The sequence below is a fragment of the Eptatretus burgeri genome, chromosome 11 (assembly GCF_056783735.1).
Source record: "Eptatretus burgeri isolate ZD-2024b chromosome 11, Ebu_testis_v1, whole genome shotgun sequence".
Lineage (NCBI taxonomy): Eukaryota > Metazoa > Chordata > Myxini > Myxiniformes > Myxinidae > Eptatretus > Eptatretus burgeri.
The window spans coordinates 70,550,850-70,578,735 of NC_140971.1; the positions used below are offsets into that span (position 1 = coordinate 70,550,850).

At 44.8% G+C, this 27,886-nt stretch overlaps 1 protein-coding gene across 1 annotated transcript in view; it reads right to left on the bottom strand.

The window, feature by feature from the left end:
- The window catches only part of UBR5 (ubiquitin protein ligase E3 component n-recognin 5), a 219,616-nt gene that overhangs the window by 154,480 nt on the left and 37,250 nt on the right, over positions 1–27,886 (bottom strand). Inside the window, 11 exon segments of the mRNA XM_085846879.1 lie at positions 1–118; positions 348–465; positions 3,558–3,715; positions 3,970–4,080; positions 4,312–4,431; positions 6,215–6,426; positions 6,979–7,125; positions 8,395–8,554; positions 8,754–8,922; positions 24,900–25,013; positions 26,626–26,745. The exon segment at positions 1–118 is cut by the window's left edge and continues 67 nt beyond it. Of these exon segments, the coding sequence (XP_085703005.1) occupies positions 1–118; positions 348–465; positions 3,558–3,715; positions 3,970–4,080; positions 4,312–4,431; positions 6,215–6,426; positions 6,979–7,125; positions 8,395–8,554; positions 8,754–8,922; positions 24,900–25,013; positions 26,626–26,745 (1,547 nt within the window).

The window sequence follows — 27,886 nt, forward strand, 5'->3', positions numbered from 1 at the left end:
GAGAGCAGTCATTCATATTCCAGACAGACTCCTGCAGAACACCCACTTTGGGAACTCCTGAGCTCACCGAGAAAGCCACTGCACCTGCCTGATACACCGGGTTGTTCCGCATGCACACCTGTGGGCCAAAACGTGAGAATAAATTTGCACTCAGGAATAAATTACATCACAATGGTTTTCAGTTATCTGAATAAATTGACAACACATTTGGACATGCTAAAAGGAAACAGTACTTTCACCAATTTGTCAAAATAAAATTTGTTGTGGAAAGGGGTGAGGGGAGGGGGGGGTGGTGAGAGGGAAGATGTTGCCTCAAATTGCACAAGACTTCCCATATGGTGTGATACCTGTGTGCCAACTGTGATGTTCACTGAAGGAGTTGGTCCAGCTCCACCTTTTCCCTTTTTGCTTTTGGCCCTCGCTTTCTCCAGCAACTTTTTTCTCTGGCTGAATGGAACCACACCCCTGGCAGAAGACAACAATTACAGTGACAACCTCAGTGCCAACTAGAAGGGCACTCGGAAGAGCGCATACCTCCGCCGCGTATTGCCCGATTTACGAGAACATATTGGGCCCAATACAATTTTGAAATATCATGTTAAATAACTGTTTTGGCCCCATCGCTCAATCGTAAAGAATCACTTCAAAAAATAAATAATTCTCGTATACAGATCCGGATTGAGATCTTCACCAAAATCGAATTAATTTGTTGTGGTCACACACCCAACCTGTCCACCAAGTTTCATCCGAATCCATCCACAGCTTTGTGATATCATGCTATATTTAGTTTTTGGCCCTATCTCTCAATGGTGAAGAATCACTTTAAAATTCTAGCAGTCGTTCTGGATCTTCACCAAAATCGAATCAATTAGTCCTCGCGACACACGCAACCTGTCCACCAAGTTTCATCAGGATCCGTCCACAACTTTGTGATATCGTGCTCTATATCGTTTTTGGCCCTATCTCTCAATGGTGAAGAATCACTTTAAAATTCTAGCAGTCATTCTGGATTTTCACCAAAATTGAATCAGTTCGTCCTTGTCACACACCGAACCTGTCCACAACTTTTTGAGATATCCTGTACACAGACAGAAAGGGGTGAAAACATAACCTCTTTCACCTTTGGTGGCAGAGGTAATTAAATAATTCTCATGTCCAGATCCGGATTGAGATCTTCACCAAAATCGAATCAATTCGTTGTGGTCACACACCCAACCTGTCCACCAAGTTTCATCCGAATCCATCCACAACTTTTTGAGATATCGTGCTTTATATTGGTTTAGCCCTATCTCTCAATGGTGAAGAATCACTAAAATATTATCAGATCCGGATTCAGATCTTCACCAAAATTTAATCGATTCTTCCTTGTCACACACTCAACATGTCCACCAAGTTTCAGCTAAATCCGTCCTCAACTTTTTGAGGTATCCTGTAATCTATCGGTTTCGCCCTATCTCTCAATGGTGAAGAATCACGTAAAAAATCCAAATCCCGATCTTCACCAAAATTTAATCAGTTCGTCTTTGTCACACACCCAACCTGCCCACCAAATTTCATCCGGATCCGTCCACAACTTTTTGAGATATCCTGCACACAGACAGACAAACAGAGAGAGAGAGAGGGGTGAAAACATAACCTCCTTCACATTCGGTGGCAAAGGTAATAAGAACTGCATAGCTCATGATTGTTTTTTCACTCATGCATTCAAAAATGTGAAATAGGTTAACAAGCATCTTCAGGAAAAATGTGCTTTGCTATGAACAGAGAAAAACAGAGGTTGAAATAAAAAAAAAAAACATTAAAATATGACAGAGGTATTTGAGGGGGAAGGAAAATGCAATTATAGAGCAAGTAAAAAAGATGAGAAAATGTTTCAATTCACGTGACTGACGAAATAATGAGAAAAACTCAACCCATGATCAGGTTTTTTTTTTTTTAAAGAAATATGCACAACGGATAAGTCGATTGGATTTTTCATCCAACAGTTCTGGGTTTGATCTCTGGTGAAGATTCATTGTTGTTGAATGTCAAACTACATCATTCATTGTTTTTAATGTGGAGATGACATGGCCTTGATGGGCCGAGTGTCCTCCGCTTGTGTCTGTGTCTCCATGAGGATCAACAAACTTGTATATTGTTTCTTAGGGATGTTTGTAGATCAAGTTAAAAGGATTGATTCTCAGTTTCTGCAACAGGTAAGTGGTTGAAGCATATGGTGTGATCTCTGATACCTTTGGTTCAAATCCTGTGTAATGATGGTTTCCATCCATCCATCCATTAGGACCATACTCTGTGCAGAGCGTTGGTGCCGCCGAAGCAGTCTCCTTGGCTATTGGGAACAATCCTGGACGGGTCGCCACTCCGACACAGGATACCAGCAAGCTGGCACTCATTTTGCCGACCTCGGAAGGATGACAGGCAGAGTCAACCCCACCTGGTGTTAATTCAACAGCTGAGCGGGATTTGAACTCAGGACCCTAGGATCCCAAGCCCACTACCTTAACCATTAAGCCAACACCAGGCATAATGATGGTTTGTGATGATAGAATACCTTTAAGTGATGATTTAATGGCTATCCATCGCTATGAGACTGCACACATCCTTACATTCTGGTTTACATTCAGCCATAAAGTAAACTTGTAGGACAACTCGTGTTTTCCCTTAAGGCTCTTAATTCCACTAAACAGAGTTTGTTCCTGATCCATCACAAACAACATTTTGTTTAATTTGTTCTCAAATACAAGTTCATTGTTGAATCTTTCACTGTACATTCACTCTCTTCTCTCTGTCCTCCAACACTCCCCAGCAACTCCAGGATTCTTCCAGTAACCCTCTTCTAGTTAGGCTTCCAATACGCAGGATTATTCCTCGATTCTCCAGTCCACGGAACCCTTTTCAAGAGACTATTGTCCCACTCTTCCCTCGAGGGCTTCAATCACATTGTCCACTACCACCTCATGTCATCCTCCATCTTGACCCAGGCTCTTTATTACCCCCATTACCCCCTTTTATTTATTAACCCCTTTATTACCAAACGCTCTTACTTGCTAGCTTCAGTGTTTCCTCTACTCTTCCCTATCCTCTTTTCCTGTTATTCATTCCTTTGATGTTTGTCCCACTCTCAGTTCTACCTTGCTTTTCCATTAGCCTCACTCCATAAAACTACATATTTTTCACTCACCTGGACTTCAGGCATGTGAGCTTTTATACGATTGAGCGAGTGAGTTAGTCCCGAAACACTTCAGTCATTATCGCTTAAACCAAACACACGATTTTGATGAAACTTGGCCACGAGCTTCATATCTGATGCCTAACGAAGGTGCATTTGACCGCATCAAAATCTGCACTCATGAAAAGGTTCTGCGGGGGCTCTGAGCCCCCCAAAATAGGTAGTTGCTCTCTTCTCCGAAACTACACACATAATTTCAATGAAATGACCACAACCTATATTTCTCATCAGGGTCTAAGGGTGTCTGTGCAGAGGTTTGAGTGACTGTTGCTCCTGATCCAGGTGGTCCTATTTTTTTTGTGGTATATCGGAAGAACCAGCAACTGACCACCAGTAGAGCTGCCCATTTTCAAGGCGCACACAGGTGTAGAGTGTGCAGCAGTGCAGCGCGGCAACATGCTCTCCCTGCAACTCGGGAAAGAGTTGGGCTGAATGTTCCAGCTTGCTGACCACTGGGCTCAAGCTCTCATCCATCCATGTTGCAACCTGATCCACACAGAAAAGAAAAGGAGCCAATGATTACTGACATATGCACATGATAGATTGCATCAGGATAGTAAAACAAAGATTTGAAAATAACATTCCTTCATACCCTCATGTCATGCAACTTTTCACCCTTGAAAACCAAATTCTCCTCTCTGAACTTTAATCTTTCACCCCATTAAATTTCCATCATTGATCTTGGTATAATTTGCTTCATCACAAACAGTTTGGTTTGTACCCCCTATTATTTCACAAACCTTCCCAGACTCTGTGGCAAGAGAGGCACGGATGCTGCAGGTGGACAGCAGCACGACCACCTCACTGTTCAGACCGAGAGTGGCGGCTCGAGGATGGTGTAGCCCAGGGTTCTGAGAGGTTTGAAGGACAGCAAGGGAAATTATAATAGAATGGAAAAACAAGTCAACTTCAGAGCAAAGTGAATGATGTGCACATGTGGTGAAGACTGTGGATGCATGATGCCATAAGTGGAAACTTCCTGAATCAATAAAATATCATTCTTATAGTCATTGTAATTGTGTCAGACGCTGGTTTAAGCAGACTATACGGAGAAGTTATATATTATCTGTGCCAGTGCAGACCTGTGTGCTGCGGTAAGGCTCTGGTTCATTCCACTTCCATTGGTAGAGTTCACCTTTGCTAGAAACAGCCACAAGCTCAGAGTAGAGAGCACCGATGAGCACAAAGCGAGGAGATGCCTCCTACAGCCATACAAACAACACACAATTAAATGACATCTCACATATGATAACAGTAGATGAATAATAATAAAAAGAATATATATTTTTTATACACCAAAAACAATGGCCTCAGTGTGACCATCCACATTGCTACATGCTCTTCAGATAAACAACCACTGTGCTAAATTTATTTGGTCAAAATGTACAACTGGACAACTAAAAGTGTTAAACGAGTCATATTACATTTTTGTATTCCAATGTTTGACTGTGTTAAAGCACTGCACAGAAAATGCAGCCCACCAGGCTGCAATGAAGTAAAAAGACCTGAAATCGATATCATTAATTATATGCTCTATCGATAGAAATACAAGTTGTGCAATTGTGTTTGAACAGGGTAAACGTTGTATACACAGTACGTATAATGCTGAATGATACCATATTTAAAAGCTCTTCGGTCTAAACAATGCACGTGGAGGTAGTAAAAAAAAAAAAAAATATATATATATATATATATATATATATATATATATATAATAAAGTTAGTGACTATTAAGCAGACTTGGGATTAGGATGCGAGTTGGGGGGGGGGGGAGAAGAAGGACTTAAAGAAGAAAGGAAGAAGAGAGAACAGAGAGTTGGGTGGAGGGGGGCAAAGAGGGGTAAGGAGCTGGGAGAGGGGGTTTGACGACTTGGGGAAGGAGGGAGCTCAAGCACCTGGGGTAGGAGGGGGATAGAAGACTTGTGGTAGGAGGGGGCTTGGGGCTGGGAGGGGGACAGAGGATTGAGGTCTTGAAGAAGAAAGCGGATGAGGATTTGAAGTCACATTTTACATGACGCAGAATTTTGGTGGTTCCCTGCAATTAGGCTGACAAAGGACATTCCTAGCAAACTTCTGAAATATTCCATACGATTGGGAACAAATTCCCTTTGAACAGCGCGGTAGAACAGGGTTCTCTGCTCGTTAATGAACATAGTAAAAAGAAAGCCAACCACATGAGGGCTGAGAGCCACAGGGCAATAGAGCTCACGGTATGCTGCAGCCCACAAAATTAGATTGAGGCATTATTCATTAAAAATCGATAATAGGCTACATTTATAAGTGACTCCTCCTCCAGTCTCACAGACATTAGCCACAAATATCATCTTAACAAGAATAAAAATAATCATGTTAAAATGGAATGGGTGCTTTGGACAGAGGGGGGGGGGGGGAGGAGGTCTTGAGTGTACCAAGAGGGAAGAAACGGGCAGAGAAACACCGACCATTCTTTCATCTGGTATGGTGTTCAGCAATATAATCATAAGAGGCGATTTGGCAATCCAACAAAAATTGCAATATTTAATGAACTTCTGCACTGAGAAGACCCATATTACACATCCATGTAGTTTTCCTCCACTTGCTGCAAATTATTGACCCCTCACTGGGAGCATTTGAAGTTTTAAGAAAAACTATTCACGAGAAAAGGAAACTTGAACGCATCTCAGCAGACAACACTGAATCTCAAACCCAAACATTATTAAGCTGAAACAGCAACAATGCCTCACAGGAGTTCTAACAAAATAGAGCTTAAAGCATACAAGACAAAGGCAGAAAAGATTAATAGAATGCATTGATCTGTCAAAAGAAAAAAAAGAAGCACTAAAGTGTGTATGTTCATGCAACAAAGAACGGTTATTGCAGCATTGCATATTGAGACCTCATAAGTGCAAGATAAAGTACTGCATTAGTATTACCAAAACTAATACATACTGAAAGGAAGAAGAAAAACGAAAAGAGGCAAAAACCAAATTTAAAGATCATGGTCACCTTATCAATCCACCACTGCAGCTCTTCGCCGAGGGACACAGGATTCTGACTGGGAGGGGCAAGCTTCCTTTCAGCACCATTATCGGACTCACGGCTGCCAGGTCGTTCAGAATCAAAGGCAGCACCATCAAGCCAACGGCGTTCACGAAGTCGCAGCACTGATTCGCGTTCACGGAGTAGCTCCGGGTCACGTTCTACCGGCAGAAGGAGAACTGGTATGGGGTGAGTCACACCAGTTTGGGGAATTGCGTCAGACGCTGATGGCCCAGTACACTCACCTGTACTCACCTTACGCGACTGCCTTAGAGCATCACGGATAAACTTCCACCAAGCTCACAAGTAACACACAGCTGCAACCATCATCAGCACATCATGACCTCATCCTCCACACACTACACCTAACAGCATAAGAGCGTGATCGTGAAGCTTAAAAAAATAAATTAAAATAACCTCTCAAAACATGGCCACATACCAAGGAAGGGCAAAGGATAACTGCTGGATCTACCAACAATACCATACTTCGAGTACTCAACTTGTTTCCCGCTGCTGGACACACCCAGCATTTATTAAATCGGCACTTATTTGCAGCAAATATGGCTGGAATTGATAGAGAATGCTCGTCACCAAATAGATTAATGGAGAATGCTCGTCAGCTTTTCTGTTCACTTATTGGTGGGTTTTGCCCTCACGCCTCAGGCATTTTGCAGGGCCAGTGGACCACAAGAAAATATGCCACAATGGCGGTGGCCAACAAGAGGGCTCACCCCGTGAGCCGAGGCGGGAGAGTGAAGAACGACGGAATGACGGGTAGCCAAAGTAGCTGATGTCATCCGAAAACATGGCATCGGCATCGATAATGACGCTTGGGTGGGCCGAGTGAATATCTGCATCAAGCAGAGACATCAGGTCCTCTGTTGGCATGAGACACGCAATACAAGGGTTAAATATACATCTCATATGGACTGAAAACCGGGTGATAAATACTCTTACAAGTTCGCTCTATGTGCAAATGCGAAGCCTTTGTGATAGGCTACGTGTGTGGTATTGAGATGCCATGGATTAAACTATTGTCAGTTTGGCTGAACTGTATGAATGGCAAGTTACAGTGGGACACTGAGGAGCAACAGCCATGGAGATATTGCTGCAATGCCAGATAAACACAAAAGGTCAGAAGAGATACCTCACTGGTATTGCTTTTACAGAAATACCTCGCTTAGCTCTGAGGATGCATTCCTGGAAGAGAGAGTGCTAAAAGGGGTCATAATTCCATTGTTTATATGGATATGCATTCCCAACAGCGTTATTTCCTTCGCACGAGTGGTATATGAGGGCTTCATTGGGGTATCAGTAATAGCACAAATAATAATACAGATGGTCTCTCTCTATAGAGTGCAGCCTGTGGCTGCTGGTTGCATCTATGGTTGGGACATGGCTATGCCACTGATGCAGTGTCCCCCTTACCAGTACACTGGTGCTCATTTTGCCGACCTCGGAAGGATGACAGGCTGAGTCAACCTCCTGGTGTATTTTAATTCAGCGGCCAATGGGGAATGAACTCAGGACCCTTGGATTGCAAGCTGCCACCCTAACCACTAAGCCAACACCAGGCTTATACAGATGGTAAACACGATTTTATAAAAATTAAAAAAAAAATTCTTTTTTTATTATATCATCAGTAAGTATTTATAAAAACAGAAAATATGTACGAACATCAATAAAAATAATAATTTCAGTCACTCCTGCACCTCTTACATGGTAGCAGTAGGAGACAATGTAGGGAAGAGGCTCACCCTGCTGCAAAATGAAGGTGGAGTAAACAGTGCAGGTTGGCTCAGAGCGTGTGCATATAGTACAAACTTGATGGCGGGTGCGTTGACTCGGCGAGCTGCACGTTATAAATTTTATTCATTTTTATTGAGTAAAAATTTTCTCCAGGCCAAAGCGCTCCATAATGAATCAGCGTGAAGCGAGGTTAAACTGTATTGGAAATTTGAGAAGCTTCTGGACTTACTAATTCCACCTACCTTTCTGGAACAGTAAACCTTCAATTAATTTGAAGAATAATTTCCAACAATGAATAACAGATCAAATGAAAAATAAACCAAGACTTGATGGTTTTTGGAGTCAGACAAAGAGAGAAAGAGAGGAGGATGATGAAGAACAGCAGTAAAAAGATATACCTCCTGGTAGGTAGGACTCGCTGCCTGTATCATCCCCATCATCTCCATCATCGTCGTCACGACTTAGCAGGTTGTTGACTGCCAGGTTAACGTCTAAGTTAGTGCGCTGTAGCTCCCGGATAATGACATTGCGAGACTTTCCTTGGAGCACCATTTGGGCCTGAAACAGGTACATCATATGCTCAATAAACTAAACTAATCTTAAAATCGAACAATTTAAGTGCCACATTAATAAATTCCCATTATTGAAGTTTAGAAGCAAAGTGCAAGAGACAAATGGTCCAACAGTTTAGAATGCAGTTCTTCGTATAATAACTTGTTCGAACTGCACAATTATGTAGCGGAGATGGACAGTGCACCTGTGAGACTAGTTCCTCGGGAATAGCAGAGGCAGGGACCATGGGCTGGCTCCCAAGTAACGCAGAGCTACGGTCTCGTCCGGTCCGGATGACCCGAGTCTGACGGCGGGAGTCCCGCGGGCTTGAGGTAGAGCGACTGGAAGCACCACCCATGCCCGAACTCCATCGCCTGCAGTGAAAACAAAAATAAAATCAAACTCGAGCGAAGGTGGTCGCGTCATCGCAAATCCCAATGCTTCCCACAGAAAGTAAAATTGAAATATGACACAAGGTTCCACCAGGAATGACCCAAGATGAAATTTGAGTTACAATTTTTTCCCCCCATTTTTTGACCTCTGCGACCTTCAGTCCCCACCCACTAGGGCATGAACCAAGGGACAAATTCAAATAAATCATTAAATATTTGATGCATCCCCAAATGTTGACTGCTTATGCAAAGTTTCATTAAAGTTTAAAGATGCGCCTGTAAATGATGCATGACCTTTTCACCCCGACACAGAGGGTGGGGCCAAAAATGATAGTGCTCTTGCACCTTTGTGCAATGTGTTGATCATAACTACCAAGTTTGGTGAATTTCTGCCAAACCATCTCATAGGAGACAGCAGGATGGACAGACAGACACACAAAACCAATGACAATATCCCGCCCCCCCCCCCCCGTTTTATCTTTCCAAAGCGTGTGGATAATAAAAGGGAAGTTACGGTCAAAGTGACAAATAATAAACCAATGAGCTATGAATGTACAACATTTGAAATCCTGGCAACTGAAAAGTGCCCCTCGAGTAAGATTTCAATCTGATCATTCATCCGTCATCTACTGCTGATAAATCGCTCGTCATCAGTGCTGAAAGGGAACAGCAGAGAGGCCACGTACATGCTTCCACAAGTTAATCTAACCTTTGTAGGTGTGAGAAGGGATTAACACGCCAGATGGCTGGATAATTATAGGATAAAGTAATCAGGAAAATTCCGTCAAAAATGTGATGCAATTATCTGATAAGTTGTGCAAGGAGGCATAATTCAGACAGGCATATTATTCTGGCAATGAAAATTAAACATTTAAGAAATCATTTTCACTGAAAGTTGTAACATCATTAAAACGAATGAGGTTTGCCCTAGTTTTTCAAAGCAGAATGAGGAACGGAAAGAACATATGGTTGCAGTGAATCGGGAGTAATGAATAAATTATATTTGGTACACAAGGCACAATTAATTTTTGCAAAGCCAGCCCATTTACCTCTTTCCATATAATCAAACAAAAGCTGCACACGTGTGCGTGTAAATAATATATATATATATATATATATATATATATATATATATATATATATATATATATATATATATATATTGGGTAGTCCATATATCTACCCTTGTCAGGTTTTTCCGTCGTTATGTCTGTCTGTCTGTCTGTCCAGGCCAGTACTCCGTTAATCGTAGGCCGATTTTGATGAAACTCTGGTGGGAGGTTCATACCATGATCTAGTTGTGCGCGTTTGAGAACCGTTGCTATAGACCCCTCGGTTGCCTAGCAACGGGCCTTGGAAATTTTCAAAAAAAAATCTAAAAAAATAAAAAATATCGAAATTCAAAAATCAAACTATGATCGTTTGTGGGCAACACATTCAGCCTCCTTGACAAAAAAATTCAGCCTGCTCCCATGAAAACTGTCAGAGAAGACAGACTTTGAATTAACCCTGGTCAAAAAAATAAAAAACGAAGTTCGTTACATCTCAGAGACAATGAGTCAGACATACATGAAACTGGTATGGTAGGTTAATGGTATGTCCTAGTTATGTGTGAGAAAGAACCATTGCTATGGACGCTTTTGTTGGCGAGTAACGGCTGAAAAACGACTAAATTCGACTACCCATGTCCACCTACCGGCTTGTGTGTGTACATATATATATATATATATATATATATATATATATATATATATATATATATATATATATATATATATATATATATATATATATATACACATATACATTGTTACGGTTGTGGAAATTCACAGAACACCAATCAGGTTCCCCGAAGATCAGTTATGTCGATAAGTGCGTGTCCAGATAGATTTCCCCACCGATGTCTAACGGGATTTATTCATGTGCTGGGCTGTGATCTTTGAGGTAGTATTATTCTTTTCTACCTTTATTTTGATCATCTCCTCACCACCTTAACGAACAACTGCCAACATCTCACTACCTTCTCAACAACCGCAATCATCTACTCACCAACATCTCAACAACCACGCCATCCCCACCACAGCGCCAATCACATCTCAACAACTCCTGCCCGGACAAAAACAAGAGCCAAGCCGAGCTCTGTTGGAATTGTCCCTCAGGAGGACGAAAAGAAATAATGTCCATGATCGAACCAAAACAGCAGCTGAGCTCTGTTGGAATTTTCCCTCAGGAGGAGGAAAATAAATAATGTCCATGATCGGACCAAAAGAGCCGCCGAACTCCCCTGGAATGTTACCCCGCGCGCTGAGAAGGGAGGGGCGAAAGCTCCAGGGCGATAAAAGGGGCGCGTTGGAGCGCCGAGAGTCAGTCGAGTTGAGGAGAGGAGAGGAGTCGCAGGCAGTCGAGTTGAGGAGAGGAGAGGAGTCGCAGGCAGTCGAGTTGAGGAGAGGAGAGGAGTCGCAGGCAGTCGAGTTGAGGAGAGGAGTCGCAGGCAGTTGAGTTGAGGAGAGGAGGCGCCGTTGGAGTCAAGAGTGGAGTCGAGAGCTGGTGGAGTCCAGTCGAGTGCGGGCGGACACACCGAGGGTTGCCGAACCAGGGCCCAGCGAGTCACCACGAGGGTGGCAGGTAACCTGCAAGGTCTCGCGGAGCTCCTTCGGTCTCCACAGCTCCGCGGAACATTAAAGGCCTACGGGCCCTGTTCTCCCTCTCTTTTTCTTTTCTGAGGTTTTTTTTGCATGGAAGTCTGTGGCGCCTTGTCCGCTAAGTAGAACTGTTAAGTGCCTGTACAGAATAGTAAATAGACAACGGCTGTAAAGGTCTCTTTGCTCGTGTCTTTGTCCCCATTCCCCCCCCCCCCCTTGCTTCATTGACTGCATATGTGCATCTATCTATAATTCCAGGTGTGTGTGTGTGTGTGTGTGTGTGTGTGTGTGTGTGTGTGTGTGTGTGTGTGTGTGTGTGTGTGTGTGTGTGTGTGTGTGTGTGTGTGTGTGTGTGTGTGTGTGTGTGTGTGACTGCTGTTTCTCGACAACCACTGGTCCGATCTAATTGAAACTTGCCAGGTATATTGCTGGAGACCTGAGGATGTGCCTTTTCAAGGTTTGATATTAATCGGGAAAGTGCCTCCCAAGTTATGGCCATTTATTTACTAAACCAATGACAAGACACGTTGTTGCGTGGGCGTGGCCGATGGGGAAGGGAAGCTCAGCCACGTTCCCCATTACAGGGGGACACAATTAAAAGAGACACAAAGGGAGACGACGAAGGAACGTACGGACTTCCGGATAGTAATGACTTCGTGTATTCTAATAATTTCTCGATTTCTTATGCGCATTTATAGATAAACACAATGGCCCAAGTTATGATCGTTTTCATATTAGACGGTGCATAAATTTCGGTAACGTCAGAGTGCTGGTATGCTCCGAACCAGGAAGTAATTTCTTTCTCTCTCTCTCTTCTCTTCTCTTTTTGTTTTTCCTTGCCACGACATTGCGAAAAGGTAAAATACGTTGGCGCTAATTGAATAATTGGGTATTAAAACTAAATTGCGAATAATCATAACTGCGAATAATATGCGAACTTCCAGGCCACGCACGTACGGGCACGCGAGAGCGAAGAAACGGCCTGTGTGGTTGTTGTTTGTTGCTCGTGGTTTGAATATTTATTTATAATTTTTTATTATTATTATTTTTTTAACGGGCACGTACTAGTTTATAAATAAATGTCATTATTTGAATATTCACCTGCTCGTTGCGTCCCTTACTCCATTGAGTTGCCGTAATTGCGTTCGGAATAATAGCTGGCTTTTAATAGCCGATAAGATAACTGAGTCCGACGGGGCTTGGCGATAATAAACCGCTTGGCAATCGCAAACGGCGCGAGCTGCGTAAAGCGGCTCGTGTCCGTACGGGTCCCGCCGAGGTGTAAATACCCGGCATTTCTGTCTGCGGGAATACTTAGGTAAATCGACAATTCAGCGATCAACCCTGTCGCACGCGGACAGAAGAGTTGGCTGGTTTACGGTGTGGTTAAAAACACACCCGTAGCTGGATTTTGGCGTTGATCCGAAAACTGTGACGAGGATTGCCATGGTCGGTGGGTGCGTGCGGCCGCAAATTAGCTAAAAACGGTCGCCCGCACGCCGGCGCGGTGAGAACAACAACACTGTTGTCAGGGAGTGGGATTCAAATCCATCCCACCTCCAAACCAAATTAACGGAACCGGATCAAGGGTGTGCGAGGCGATCCTCCGGTTCCATCAAATTCCGAGCGTGGAAATTTTTTTATAACCGGTACGCAAAATGGCAGCTCCAGGGGAGCAGGCGCAAGGTGGTTTAGGAATATGTTTTGATGTAGAATCTACGGCTCAGGCAGAGATCACCATGCAGGACTCCGTTATGCAGGGTAAACTTTCCCCACAAATGAACGCAGAGCTTGAAATGGGCGCAGGGGCGGAGGTGGCTTTTGACCCCCCCCCCCCAGTCAAATTCCCTCCCCGGTTCCCAGCGAAACCGCGACCGATAATGGTGGATTGGTCCTGCTCGAGCCATCGAGCATTGCACAGATGGTGGAGATGATCAGACAAGCGATGAGTGGGGATATGCAACAAATGAAAGACGAAATGAAAGAAAATGCATGCGAAGCGAGCAACGAAATGAATGGCAAAATGGAAGAAATGGAAAACAACATAAACGAAAATGTGTGCAAAATGGAAAACAAAATGGATGGCATGAAAGAGGAAATGAAAAACAACATGGATGAAAATGCGCAGTGAATGAAAGAAATGAGGGGTGAGATGTAGCGCATAGGGCGAAGCCTGCAGGCGGGCACGAAGGGAATAATGGCAATTGCGTGCGACGAAACGCGGACAACAGAGCACAAGATGGCGGCGCCACGTGTTAGAGCGAACGAGCTGGGAGGGAGTGCAACGGCTGTCCGGCACGCGATAAAGACGGGTGAGGACACAATAATTCGGAAGACGTGTTGGGGAGACTCGTAAAGGGGACGGAGAAAGTGATGGTAACAGAGAGGGAAAAATTAAATGGGGTGACAGACGTCTACGAGAAGCGTAGAGACGAGGGAGAAAATAAAGCGAGAAACGGAGGTAATGAACGAGGTGACGGAATTAACAGAGACACAAAGGGAGACGACGAAGGAAATAGAAGTATTGCCAGAGATGCGGGAGATAGACAGAGTCGAGAATGAATTAAATAAAACGAAGGAGGAAGCAGAGACGAATAGACACGAAGAGACAACGGAAATAAAATGTACAGAAACGCAGGAGGTAGAGGAAATAATAATAGAGACGATGGCAGAAATAATAATGAAGACGAAGGAAACAAAAGAGGTGACAAACGCAAATAGTCACGGAAACAAAGACACGGGAGATAGAGGGTGAATTAAAAGAAATGAAAGACGAACACACACACATGGAGTTAGTGAGGGACAATGGGGGTGCGCTGGCGGAATGTGTCGTAACCCGGTGTAAGCAGCAGGATAGCCTTCTTCAGGAACAAGGGGAGGGAATATGCCCCCTTGAAGTGGATCGTGATTAGGTGAGTCCGGTCGAGCTTTGCGAGTTCGAGGGGGCGAGTGCTGTGGACGAGTACACGCGGAGCTTGGTGGGTATGGAGGCCCCGGGAACCCTTGTGGTAGCGCGAATCCCCAGTGTGGTTGTTCCGGTGTGTGTGCGCTTACGTGTGTGGTTAAAGGTGTGCAAAAACGCGCGCATTGCGTGTGTGAAAGGCCGTGTGTGAAAAACAGTGCGCATGAGTAAAATGGCATGCGTGGGTGAAAGGCCGTGTGTTAAAGAAACTGCGTGTGTGAGTGAAATGCTGTGTGTAAGAGAAACCGCGTGTGTGAGGTCACGGTATGAGAGGGAGATGGCGGTTGGTATGCGGGAACACGCAACCGCATGTCCGAGTGAGAGTGTCATGATAAGGAGTGTAAGCCTCATGGCACGTGGGGGTGCGTGTGTTGAATGGCGACAAAGACGGCACCAGACGAGGAACAAAGGCCATGTAGCGGCCATAGCCGTTTGGAGGACCGTGCCAGATTCACAAGGCAGCGCGCGCGGGGTCTGTGCTGTGCTTCGCACGAGGCCGCCGCGTGCACCTGCGCGAGTGAAATCCGGTCCGGAAACGCACGCGGTGGATGTTAGCCGATCCCGCGGACGGAAAGAAGCTAGGCTGGGATATGAATTTGGAACGGATGGGTTCTCCAGACGAGCGTATATGTGGAGCAGAGCACATATGCTCGTGTGGGGAACCCCTCGAAACACGAGGCTTGCTTGGGATGCGCAGGGTGACATCATGGCGGCACGCATGGTTGGAATCCGGCAGGAGGGGAATCCCTGCCGGATGTTACCATCCGAGAAGGGACGAGGTGTGCGAAGCGCGAACAGCTGCCATGACGTCACAGGGAAAGAGCGCAGGTTGCGAAGTGCCACGCTGGTGCGCATTAAGGGGGAAAAAAAAAGAAAAGAAAAGCAAGCCTCGCCGTTTTGGGTAAACAGGATTCCCTGGGCAAGGGGTGGAAGAACCCCTGCTTGGGCACAGGAACGGAACTAGTTAGGGGGAAGGGTGAGCTTAGTTAGACCGGCTTCATGGGGCAGGGATAAGTCCTCATGGAGCCCGTGGAATGGATTAGTTAGAGGGATTTTAGTATAGATTTAGAATGGAAAATGGGATTTTTGGAGACAAGAGACAGACTTTGAGTGTGTAGTGGGGACGTAGTGTTAAAAGGATGTGCTATATTGCAAGGGATGACGAGGGAGCACGAGTTCGTTGAGGGATTTAGTGAGAAGAATGCAAGAGTTCAGCGATGGAATGAAATGAATGGAAACATGTTGAGTGAGTGACGGCCAGCAGGCCTGTGTGTATGGAGTGAATATGGTATGCATGGTGCGATGAGTGATTGGGGGGAGGAGAGATTCCCACCCAAGGGACCCTGGGGTCAGAGTAATGTTCGTTAGTGGGTTAGTCAAATTGACAAAATGGAGGTCGTTTTGCTGTTGGTGCGAATGTAGGCTTGAACCTGTTTGGAGGCGTGCAGGAGTCCTGTTGACGGGCTGGGAGCGTGGCTGTTAACGGTGAGCATCGCTTAGTGGGCACCCCGGGTACCGGGCTAGTCGGCCGCAGTAGGCCAAGGGCCCAAGAGGGGCTGGGATAGTGTAGTGGGAACGGATGGGCCCGCATGATGCGGGGCCCGTGATGCCAATAGCCACGTGGGCAGTGTCATGGGCACGGGCACCCAGGGAAAGGGGCCAGTGGCGCCAGCCTGCCACGTGAGCATCGAGGAGGGAGTAGCCAGGGAGGGCACTCCCCAGGTTTGAGGGAGCTGGCAGGCTCGGAGACAGTCGCAGGACCGGGGGGTGCCATAGTTGGAGAATCGGCAGAGGGTAGTTCCTGCCAAGGGAGCCACGCGTCCCAGCCATGAGACCGTGTGAGGGCACGAGGGAAAATTTGAGGGCAAGGCCCAAATTTGAAAGGACACCAACACAGGCGACGGGAATCTTGGTTGGTAGAACCAATAGTTTAGCGACAGGGGCTTTTGGAAAGCCCCGGGGTAGTTAAAGGTTAATGAATATTAGGGTAGTTAGGGAGATGTACCCCTCCGCACCATCCATCCCTTCGCTCTCGTTGTGGGCCGCTGGACCCACTTTGGGTTAGAACGCTGAGATCTGAGGAGGCCATTCTGAGGCTTGATTGGGCCTCAAGACAGGACGCTAGCTCTCCATTATTCCCCTCCAGGAAGGCAACATAGGGGATGGGAGTAGGCTCGGATGACGATAGGTTAGCCAGACAAAGACAATAAAGGGGGTTAGGGAGACGAATTAAAAAGGGAAAAAAAATAAGGTGGGGCTAAATTTGATTTTTTGCAAATTAAGGGAGTGGGTATGGACAGAGACAGGCAAAGGCAATAGGTAGGGAGGGACACAGTGGGGTAGGTCCAAGCCCGCCTTCTGACCGGCCGGAACCACCGCACTCCCTCTACAAACCTCCAGAACGAGACAAGAGGCCGGCCAGCTTTGTATGCCGGCCTGTTTTTGCTACAGCGGCCTGTGCCGGCCTTGACATGCCTTGTCTGCATGCCTCTGCCTTGACCCCATGCCTGCGAGCCCTTCTTTGCATTTGCCCCAGTGTTCCATCCATTATCATGTGCGCCAGGATCATCGCGCAAGTTGCGGGGACTGCCCTGCAGGCAGCCCCACTGACCATTGTGTTTGCTTGCGTCGGTACCATTCACTGGTTTGCAAAGACTGCCCTGCAGGCAGCTACATCACGGGGACTGCATTGAGCAGCCGTGCACCGGGTTTTGCATCCATCCATCCATCTGCACACGGGGACTGCATTGATGCAGCCCATGCACCATTCATTTTTGTGTTTGCTTGCGTCGGTGCCCATTCAGTGTTCTGCAGGGACTGCCCTGCAGGCAGCCGCACACGGGGACTGCATTGGTGCAGCCCATGCACCGTTTGTGTTCATACCTGCATTTGTTTCGTGAGCCAGAGACTGCATTTGGGCAGCCTGTCTCCCTGCTTCAAGAATGGTCTGTGGGATGGCATATGGCATGCCTGGTTGGGGTGAGTTGCCTCCAGCAGCTGAAGACATGAAAAGGTTTTGTGACAGACAACGGGGCCTTTTGAACAGGCCCTGAAGACATCAGACCTTCAGCTGTGGAGCGCTCACCCTGAAAAACTGACTGACATTGCTACGTGCTTCTTTCCAACAGAGTCCATCAGTCCTGGGCCATGGTTTAATGTAAATTTATAAGTTAAGGATAAGTTCAAAATTGTACATGAGTTTTCTCCCCCTGCATGTGTGTCGTAGCGCCGACAATTTAGTTAAGTCGTCTGTATGAGTGAGTTTGTTTAATTAGTTACTCAGCCCGTAGGTTATTTACTTTTGGGACACGGATACACCAAACGTCGCAATCAGGGATCCGAAGGTAAATCGTACAAGGAGGAAACTTACACATGAAGGCACACGAAAATTTGACGACTCGGGACGAGTCTGTAAAAAGGGGAGGGGTAGTGTTACGGTTGTGGAAATTCACAGAACACCATTCAGGTTCCCCGAAGATTAGTTATGTCGACAAGTGTGTGTCCAGATAGATTTCCCCACCGATGTCTAATGGGAATTATTCATGTGCCGGGCTGTGATTGTTGAGGTAGTATTATTCTTTTCTATCATTATTTTGAACAACATCTCCTCACCACCTTCACCAAGAACCGCCAGCATCGCCTCACCAACATCTCAACAAACAAACATCACCTCCTCACCACCTTAACCAACAACCGCAAACATCTCCTCACCAACTTCGCAACAACCGCCATCATCTCCTCACCACCTTAATCAACAACTGCCAACATCTCCTCACCACCTTCTCAACAACCGCCATCATCTCCTCACCAACATCTCAACAACCACGCCATCCCCACCACACTGCAACAACAACATCTCAACAACTCCCGCCCGGACCAAAACAAGAGCAAAGCCGAGCTCTGTTGGAATTTTCACTCAGGACGACGAAAAGAAATAATGTCCGTGATCGGACCAAAAGAGTAGCCGAGCTGTGTTGGAATTTTCCCTCAGGAGGACGAAAAGAAATAATGTCCGTGATCGGACCAAAAGAGCAGCTGAGCTCTATTGGAATTTTCCCTCAGGAAGACGAAAAGAAATAATGTCCGTGATCGGACCAAAAGAGCCGCCGAACTCCCCTGGAATGTTCCCCCGCGTGCCGAGAAGGGAGGGGCGAACGCTCCGGGGCGATAAAAGGGGCGCGTTGGAGCGCCGAGAGTCAGTCGAGTTGAGGAGAGTCGCCGCAGGTAGTCGAGTTGAGGAGAGGAGGTGCCGTTGGAGTCGAGGGTGGAGTCGGGAGCTGGTGGAGTCCAGTCGAGTGCGGGCGGACACACCGAGGGTCGCCGAACCAGGGCCCAGCGAGTCACCACGAGGGTGGCAGGTAACCTGCACGGTCTCGCGGAGCTCCTTCGATCTCCACAGCTCCGCGGAACATTAAAGGCCTACAGGCCCTGTTCTCCCTCTCATTTTCTTTTCTGGGGTTTTTTTTGCACGGAAGTCTGTAGCGCCTTGTCCGCTAAGTAGAACTGTTAAGTGCCTGTACAGAATAGTAAATAGACAACGGCTGTAGGGTCTTTTTACTCATGTCTTTGTCCCCATTCCCCCACCCCCCCACCCCCAATTGCCTCATTGACTGCATATGTGCATTTATAAATAAATGTCATTGTTTGAATACTCACCTGCTCGTTGCGTCCCTTCCTCCATTGAGTTGCTGTAATTGCTTTCGGAATAATAGCTGGCTTTTAAAAGCCGATAAGATAATCGAGTCAGACGGGGCTTGGCGATAATAAACCGCTCGGCAATCACAAACGGCGCGAGCTGCGTAAAGCGGCTCGTGTCCGTACGGGTCCCGTCAAGGTGTAAATCCCCGGCATTTCTGTCTGCGTGAATACTTAGGTAAATCGACAATTCGGCGATCAACCCTGTCGCACACGGACAGAAGACTTGGCTGGTTTACGGTGTGGTTAAAAACACACCCGTAGCTGGATTTCGGCGTTGATCCTGCGATTAGGATTGCCACGGTCGGTGGACGCGTGCGGCCGCGAATTAGCTAAAAGCGGTCATTCGCACGCCGGCGTGGTGAGAACCACAACAATATGTATTAGTACAGGCATTTTAGCAGAAATATTTGGTCAACCTCCCACAAATTGCAACAAAAGCAAACTCAACAGATTTTGATTCCTGGATACGTCCTCCGGGGGGAAAGTCCTGAAATCATGGAAATCAAATATGGCCGCCAACCGGCTTCGGGGAAAATGTGAAAATTGTAAAGATTGATATTTTAATATGTAAATGTATGTTTTTCTGCATTCTAATTGTTTCGAGTTATGGTCAGTATATTGATATACAAGAATAATTATAAAAAAGTGAAATGTATTGAGGGTAAAATAAAAAATTATAGCTTTTTTGTCCAAAAATGTCAATTTTTTGTCCCGAAAAAAAAAATTTACCTGATACTGATTTTGGCTCCTGGACAAAAAAAAGAAACGTTGAAGACAAGATGAAATAAAGTCTATGGCAATACAATATAATTATGTAAGTCATTGAAACATGACAAAATTCACAATTCCACTCGGGGCAATCACATCTGCCTGACGAAGGGTTCAAAATGAAAATGAAAATTCGCATTAAACTTAGAACCTACATTCATTATAAACTTACTATACATGTTGAGAAAAATCAAGCATATTAAAGTTAGAACTCGACAATGTCGTCATCATCCTCATGATTGTCATACGGAGTGTTTGTGCAGCCAGAGCCCCTGCAGTTTCCACAAGGTGGAGTGCACTCAATGTTGTGCTTCTTGCATGTGCATCTCATGGTGCTACATTCAGCCAGGCAGTTGCACCTAATGACATGTAACATCTTTTCAGGAGCTGGAGCTATTGATGTCTGAAGTGCCACAAAACCCTCGTCACACTTCTGCCAACCCCAGTCTGTGGAGGAAGTATGCAAGTCTGACGTCTTGAAACGAATCAAAGACCACCTTCAGAAGCATGCCGAGTCTGCAAAGATATCTTCTAGAACTTCAGCGCCCTGTGTTCAGTATATGGACATGCTTGACATTCTACGCAAATACATCCGGGCAGAGCGCACTGGGAACTGGGCACTACATCTACTGGCCTCCAGGAAATGCTGCCTTACCTGGCAGCCTCGGGCCACAACCTGTATGCCAAATCTGCAAGGGTATATCTGCAGCAGATGTCCAACCTCAAAACTCAACATCCCAATGTCCAACAACGTTTTGATGAGGGGTTCCATGTGGTTTGACGAAGTGATCGCCTGTGGGCAGGTCTTTCATCTGACCTGATCATCTAACAAGTTCTGATGAGAAGATGTTGGTCACCACCAACATCAGAAGCAGCAAAGTATCACAGCCTGCGCGTGTATCTGCAAGTCCAAAAATGGAAGGGATGTGCAGATGAACTTCTTCTGACAGACTGTGGTTGGCAGAAGTGTGACGAGGGTTTTGTGCCACTTCAGACAATAGCTCCAGCTCCTGAAAAGATGTTACGTGTCATTAGGTGCAACTGCCTGGCTGAATGTAGCACCATGAGATGCACATGCAAGAAGCACAACATTGAGTGCACTCCAGCTTGTGGAAACTGCAGGGGCTCTGGCTGCACAAACACTCCATATGACATTGATGAGGATGATGACGACATTGTCGAGTTCTAACTTTAATATGCTTGATTTTTCTCAACATGTATCGTAAGTTTATAATGAATGTAGTTTCTGAATTTAATGAGAATTTTCATTTTCATTTCAAAACCTTCGTCAGGCAGATGTGATTGCCCCGAGTGGAATTGTTAATTTTGTCACGTTTCAATGATTTACATAATTATATTGTATTGCCATAGACTTGATTTCATCGTGCGTCTTCAACATTTCTTATTTTTTTTGGTCCAGGAGCCAAAATCAATATCAGGTAAATATTTTTTTTTTCAGGACAAAAAATTGACATTTTTGGACAAAAAAGCTATAATTTTTTATTTTACCCTCAATACATTTCACTTTTTTATAATTATTCTTGTATATCAATATACTGACCATAACTAGAAACAATTCGAATGCAGAAAAACATATCTATCTATAATTCCAGCAGTGTGTGTGTGTGTGTGTGTGTGTGTGTGTGTGTGTGTGTGTGTGTGTGTGTGTGTGTGTGTGTGTGTGTGTGTGTGTGTGTGTGTGTGTGTGTGTGTGTGTGTGTGTATATATGAGACCGCTGTTTCTCGACAACCTCTGGTCCGATCCAATTGAAACTTGCCAGGTATATTGCTGGGGACCTGAGGATGTGCCTTTTCAAGGTTTGATATTAATCGGACAAGTGCTTCCCAAGTTATGGCCATTTATTTACCAACCAATGGGAAGACACGTTGTTGCGTGGGCGTGGCCGATGTGGAAGGGAAGCTCAGCCACGTTCTCCATTACGGGTTACAACGTACGGGCTTCCGGAGAGTGATGACTTCGTGTATTCTAATAATTTCTCGATTTTTTATGCGCATTTATAGATAAACACAATGCCCCAAGTTATGATCGTTTTCATATTAGACGGTGTATAAATTTCGGGAGCATCAGAGTGCTGGTATGCTCCGAACCAGGAAGTAAATTTTTTCTCTCTCTTCTCTTTTTGTTTTTCCTTGCCACGACATTGCGAAAAGATAAAATACGTTGGCGCTAATTGAATAATTGGGTATTAAAAATAAATTGCGAATAATCGTAACTGCGAATAACATCGAACTTCCGGGTCACGCACGTACGGGCACGTGAGCGAAGAAACGGCCTGTGTGGTTTATTTATTTATTTATTTTTTTTTACGGGCACGTACTAGTATTTACAAATTAAAATATCAATCTTTACAATTTTCTCATTTTCCCCGAAGCCGGGTGGCGGCCATATTGGATTTCCATGGTTTCAGGACTTCCCCCCCCCCCCCCCCCGGAGGATCCCTTCGGACTTTTTTTTCTGTCACTGAGGACATATCCAGGAATCAAAATCTGTTGAGTTTGCTTTTGTTGCAATTTGTGGGAGGTCATCCAACATTTTGACTGTACTATATGGTATGTATGTGTGTTTCCACAAGACTGAAGAAGAGATATGCAAATACATTTTTCAGTAAATAAAAATATATATAGTCTATATATCTACCAATATAAAATACAATGTGCGTTTGTGCATTTGAGTATTTGTCTGTCCCCCTTCATAAAGACAATTTTAGTAGGGTTTTCAAGGCCAATCTTTTAACACGACTGTGTTCAATACAGTCTATTTTTCAGAAAAGAGTAATTACGTCTCTTCTATTGGAAATGTAGACGGTGACTTGCAACTGGGCTTCAAGGGCGGTGTACAGAAGCATTTAAAAAAAACAATAAATACAAGGCATAGGGAGGTGAAATTCGCTGCACATGATGCACCACGCGCAGAGTAAAACGAGTGTTCATTAATTTTAACGTTGAAGTTAGTTAAAAGCAATACCAGCGAGGGAAATAACGCTGTTGGGAATGCATATCCATATAAACAATGGTATTATGACCCCTTTTAGCACTCTCTCTTTCAGGAATGCATCCTGAGAGTTAAGTGAGGTATTTCTGTAAAAGCAATACCAGCGAGGTATCTCTTCTGACCTTTTGTGTTTGTCTGGCATTGCAGTTTCTCCTCAGTGTCCCGCTGTAACTTGCCATTAATACAGTTCAGCCAAACTGACAATTGTTTAATCCATGGCATCTTAATACCACACACTTAGCCTATCACAAAGGATTCGCAGTTGCCCCCTTATGAAGAGGGACAGACAAATACTCAAACGCACAAACACACATTGTATTTTATATTGGTAGATACATAGACTGCATATATTTTTATTTAATGAAAAAGGTATTTGCATATCTCTTCTTCAGTCTCTTTGGGGCATGATTATTGGCCGTTTCTTAATTATATATTATATGGTCACAAATTTTGCATCAACATCCTTCCATTAAGTTGTCCTTTGATTTTGGAACCCAGTGACAAGTCAAGAGAACCAATGCATGGAAACAAGTGACAAAGGCACCATTGACAGTGAGAGATGGAAAGCCGGCCAAAGTACAAGAATGGAATTTATTTTTCAAATGATTGTCACTTTTAATGACATAACTCAATGGTATAATGGTTATAAATGTCATGACCCCATCAAACTCATTGACATAATGGTCTGCTCAGAGTCTCAGAGATTTGTGGTTCAATTCTTACCCTGGCTGACTCGTACCAATGACTAAAAACGGTACGTGCCGCTTTTTTGCTTGATGCTCATCATTTAAAGAAGAAAGCATAAACAACCCCCCATCTGTTGGCATCTGTGGAGAGGAAGAAATTTCTCAATTGCCTGGCTGAGTAGCGAGATGGAGTCCCGAGTACCGATGGAGTCCCGAGGAAGTTATATGACTTCCTCCAAGCTCAATGGCCGTTTGTCTGTACGGCCGGTGCTTCATTGCATATTTCATCTACATTTTTCTGGTTCTGATTCATCTACATTTGTGCACAATTTGAGTTGCTGCTCCTCTATGAGCCTTGGCACCTGAAAAAACAAAATTAGGGATGTAGTTGCATTTAAACTCGGGAAGAAAGCAAGCTTGGAAAGGTATACCTCCCCCAATCCCACTTCCGAAAATTCTAAAAATATTCTGCTGAAATATGGAACTCTCATTGGTTAAAGAGGGTTTTGTCATTAAATAAAATTGTGGGTTTGTAGGTTGGAGATTATTAAAAGTTAGAAATAGTGAGCTGGAAGCAGAGTCAATAAGGATGGAGATAGATAAGATGATTCAGTCTGAATTTATGTAGTGTGGGTGTGGTGGTCGTTGAGGAGTGAAGACATTGGACTGGAAGCCAAGAGATTGTGTGTCAAATATGGATGATTGCAGGAGTGTTAGGCATGGAATCAGAGATATAAACTTCAAGAGAGAAGCTAGTCTCAGGAGACCATCGGCCATGACCTTTCCTGGGCCGACCACATAGCAAGGCTGGCCTCCAAAGCCAGGCAGTGACAAGGCATCCTCAGTCGATCCAAGTCTTACATGGGTTATTCGTTTGTTTTTAACTGCCTCTTCTCCAATATTGCTCCCTCTACTCAATCCACTGACCCTTCCCATCTACTCCCCCGAATGTACGCATTCTTCCAGTAACCCACTCCTGTTTAAAAACATCCAAAATCCCAGGCTGTCTGCACACCTAAACTCTTTTATTCCTCATTTCTCCTGTCTATGGAACCACCTTCCAGATGTTCTTCTGTCTCATTCTTCCCTAAAGGACTTCAAGAAAACAGTGCACCACCATCTCGTCATCCCCAATTCAGTCCCATGATCTTTATTACCCTCATTAACCTTTCCGAACCCAAGCATCTTACTTGATAGTTTCAGTGTTTCCTCTCCTCCTCCTTTTCCTCTTATCCCGCTCATTCGCTCCCTTGACGTTTATTCCACCGTCAGATCTACCTTGCTCTTCTATGAGCCTCGCTTCTCTAAAGAGAAAAAAGAAAAAGAAAAGAAAAAAAAAAATTAAACTTCTTCAGGACTCTTCTGCCGAGCCCACGACGCGCCACTGACAGCCCCAGATCACTTCTACTGCTGAACATCACTCTGCTTGCCATATTAACAACCTGACACATATACAAAGCCTCCTTCATGACTTCCTCCACTCCCACAGTCAATGTGTTATCAATGGAATATTCTACTCTACTCTACTCTAGCTCGAGGACCCCAAGGCAGTGCATCTTGGGTCCAATGTTGTTCCACATCCACATTAAAGAAAACTCTCCAATTTTCTGGAAAAGCCCCTCCTCCTTTTTTCACAAGACTCCACATTATGTACAGTACCCATCCCACTAATAAGCAGAGACCATCTGCATCATTCAGCTTTGGAATTGATTTGATTCAAGTCTGGCAAATGGAGCACATCTCTCAATCACTGAAAATCTCAATCTCACCGTCACTTTACAAGGATCGTCAAAGGAACAGACCCTATTTCCACAATCCACCAGTTGAACATGTAGGTCTCACTATCAGCAAGATCCTCTCCTGGGCTGACCATGGAGCAAAGCTGACAGCCAATGACAGTCACAGAATGGCCATCCTCCATTGTTTCACATCATTCCTTCAAAAATGAGTACTTCTCATAATCGTACAAAAGGCATTTGCCTGTAGCTTCATCGAATGTTGCTCTCCTCTGCAGGACCGACCACATGTCTCTCCGAGAAACTATGGACTCCAAAGCTTTGAATATTACTGGCATCTCCCACAATGAGGCAGAAATCATAAGGTCAGTTGCTCTCACTTCGTAAACGTGCTGATGGCCTGTTTTTCACAGCCTAACATGTTTAGGTCCTTCTGCTCGTAGCCCTCTGACCATCTCGAGTTTCTACGGGGCATATGCTTTCTTCCACTAAACCCCTGCCGGTTAAACTCCCAAAATACAGGCTTATCACACCACTCGTTCCTTTTTTATCCCATTTGTGGTAATGCTTTCCAGAGGAAGTTCAATTGCACTCTTCTGTCCAGAGCTTCAAAAGCAGACAGTGTACCACCATACCATGTAATCATCCATACCTGCCTGTGACTTTTCTATGACCCTAACCCTACATAACCGAACCCTCTTAATTGCAGAATATCGTTTCCTCCTCTCCTCTTTTCCTGTTTGTTCATCCAGTTGATTTTTTTTGTCTCGTTGTGGCCCCACTACCCCCACTATCCATACACTGCTGTTTTTCCCCCTCTATCACCTTGCTTTTACACGAACATTTATCTTGCATTAAAAATGCCTGAAAGTAACACAAGTATCGTTTTTTCTTAAATATGCATGTAAGCTTAGCTTCGAGAAACAAAAGTTCAGGTCAAGTGAGAAATACCAATATAAAATGCGAACAGAATGGTTATAGCACAATGCCGACAACTTTGCAAAATACAATGCAGCTCTGCAGAGATATGAAGCGGGCATCCCATCATGAAGCGGGCATGTGCCAATTTTGTGTTTCATCAAAATAATTCAAAGGAGCCATCATGTCCCCAACAGATACCACATACATCCGATGAAGATTCTCTATATTTTGTGCAGCAGAATAACGAAAGTGTACCAACCCCAAAGGGTGGCTTGTCAGACGCCCCAGCGAATCAGAACCAGAAAGCAGCCATGGGGACTCAGAGCTGCGGCCCAGGCGTGATGTCCTTCCAGATCCTGAAGTGCTGCCTTGCTTGGGGCTGGATACACCACGTTATGGCATGTGGGCCAGTTAGAATATGAAGATTTAAATGGTCAAAATCAACAATGTATACACAGAGGTTAAAGTTCATTATCAATATATTCAAGTGTAAAAAGTATCAAAGTGTGGCCCAGGGCATAAAATTCATGGTTTGAAGGAAACGGCCAGTTTGGCCTTGAAAGAACACCTTTTTGAAGCACAACACAAGGAAATTAGGCTGGTGGAGGTCATTCAGCCCATCACACCTGCACCACATAAACACCACACTAACTTATAAACACCAGATCAAAAGAAGAAAATGCAAAAAAAAAATTTTTTTTTTTTTAATAAAGTGCTTTTTGTGGGGGGGGGGGGTGTACTTTCAAAATTTATTTATTTTCCCCCCCCCAGGGAAGGAGCATGGGCTTGGCTAAAAAAACAACATCGACCACACAACACCCCTTGAGGAGACCCCACCAACAGCACTCCATACACATGCACACAATCACCCATCAACACTTAAACTACCTAAAAGTCCTGTCAACATCCAAATACCCCTCCGTCTCCATAACTTCCGGGTACCGATCAAAATGTAATTTAAACTTATCTACTTTTTCTACTGCCACTACCTTTCCAGGGAAACCATTCCATGCATTAACTACTCTCTGAGTGAAAGTCCCCTGCCTAGCTACTGTCTTAACTCTCTTCTTCTTTACTCTCAGGCCATGGCCCCTGGTCCTATCACGGTCTACTCTGTTGAACAATTCATCTGCACTTATTTTACCTATACCTTTCATTATCTTAAACACCTCAATCTTATCTCCTCGTAACCACCTCCTCTCTAGTGTAGAAAGCCCTGTCTCCTTCAGCCGCTCTTCATCGCTGAGTCGAGCTAGGCCCGGAATCAATCTCGTAGCCATGTGCTGAACCCTCTCGATGGCATCTATGTCCTTCCTGAATTGTGATGACCAAAATTGCACACAATATTCTAGATGTGGCCCTCACTAAATTCCTTAACACCACCTCTTTTGGTGTATGAATGATCCCCCTCCGAATACAACCTAAAACCCCAATTTGCTTTAAGGCCCAGTCACACCTTAACGTTTTAGCCAGCTTATGCCGATTTTTGGAAAATTTGTGTAAAATGCTGGTACGCATCG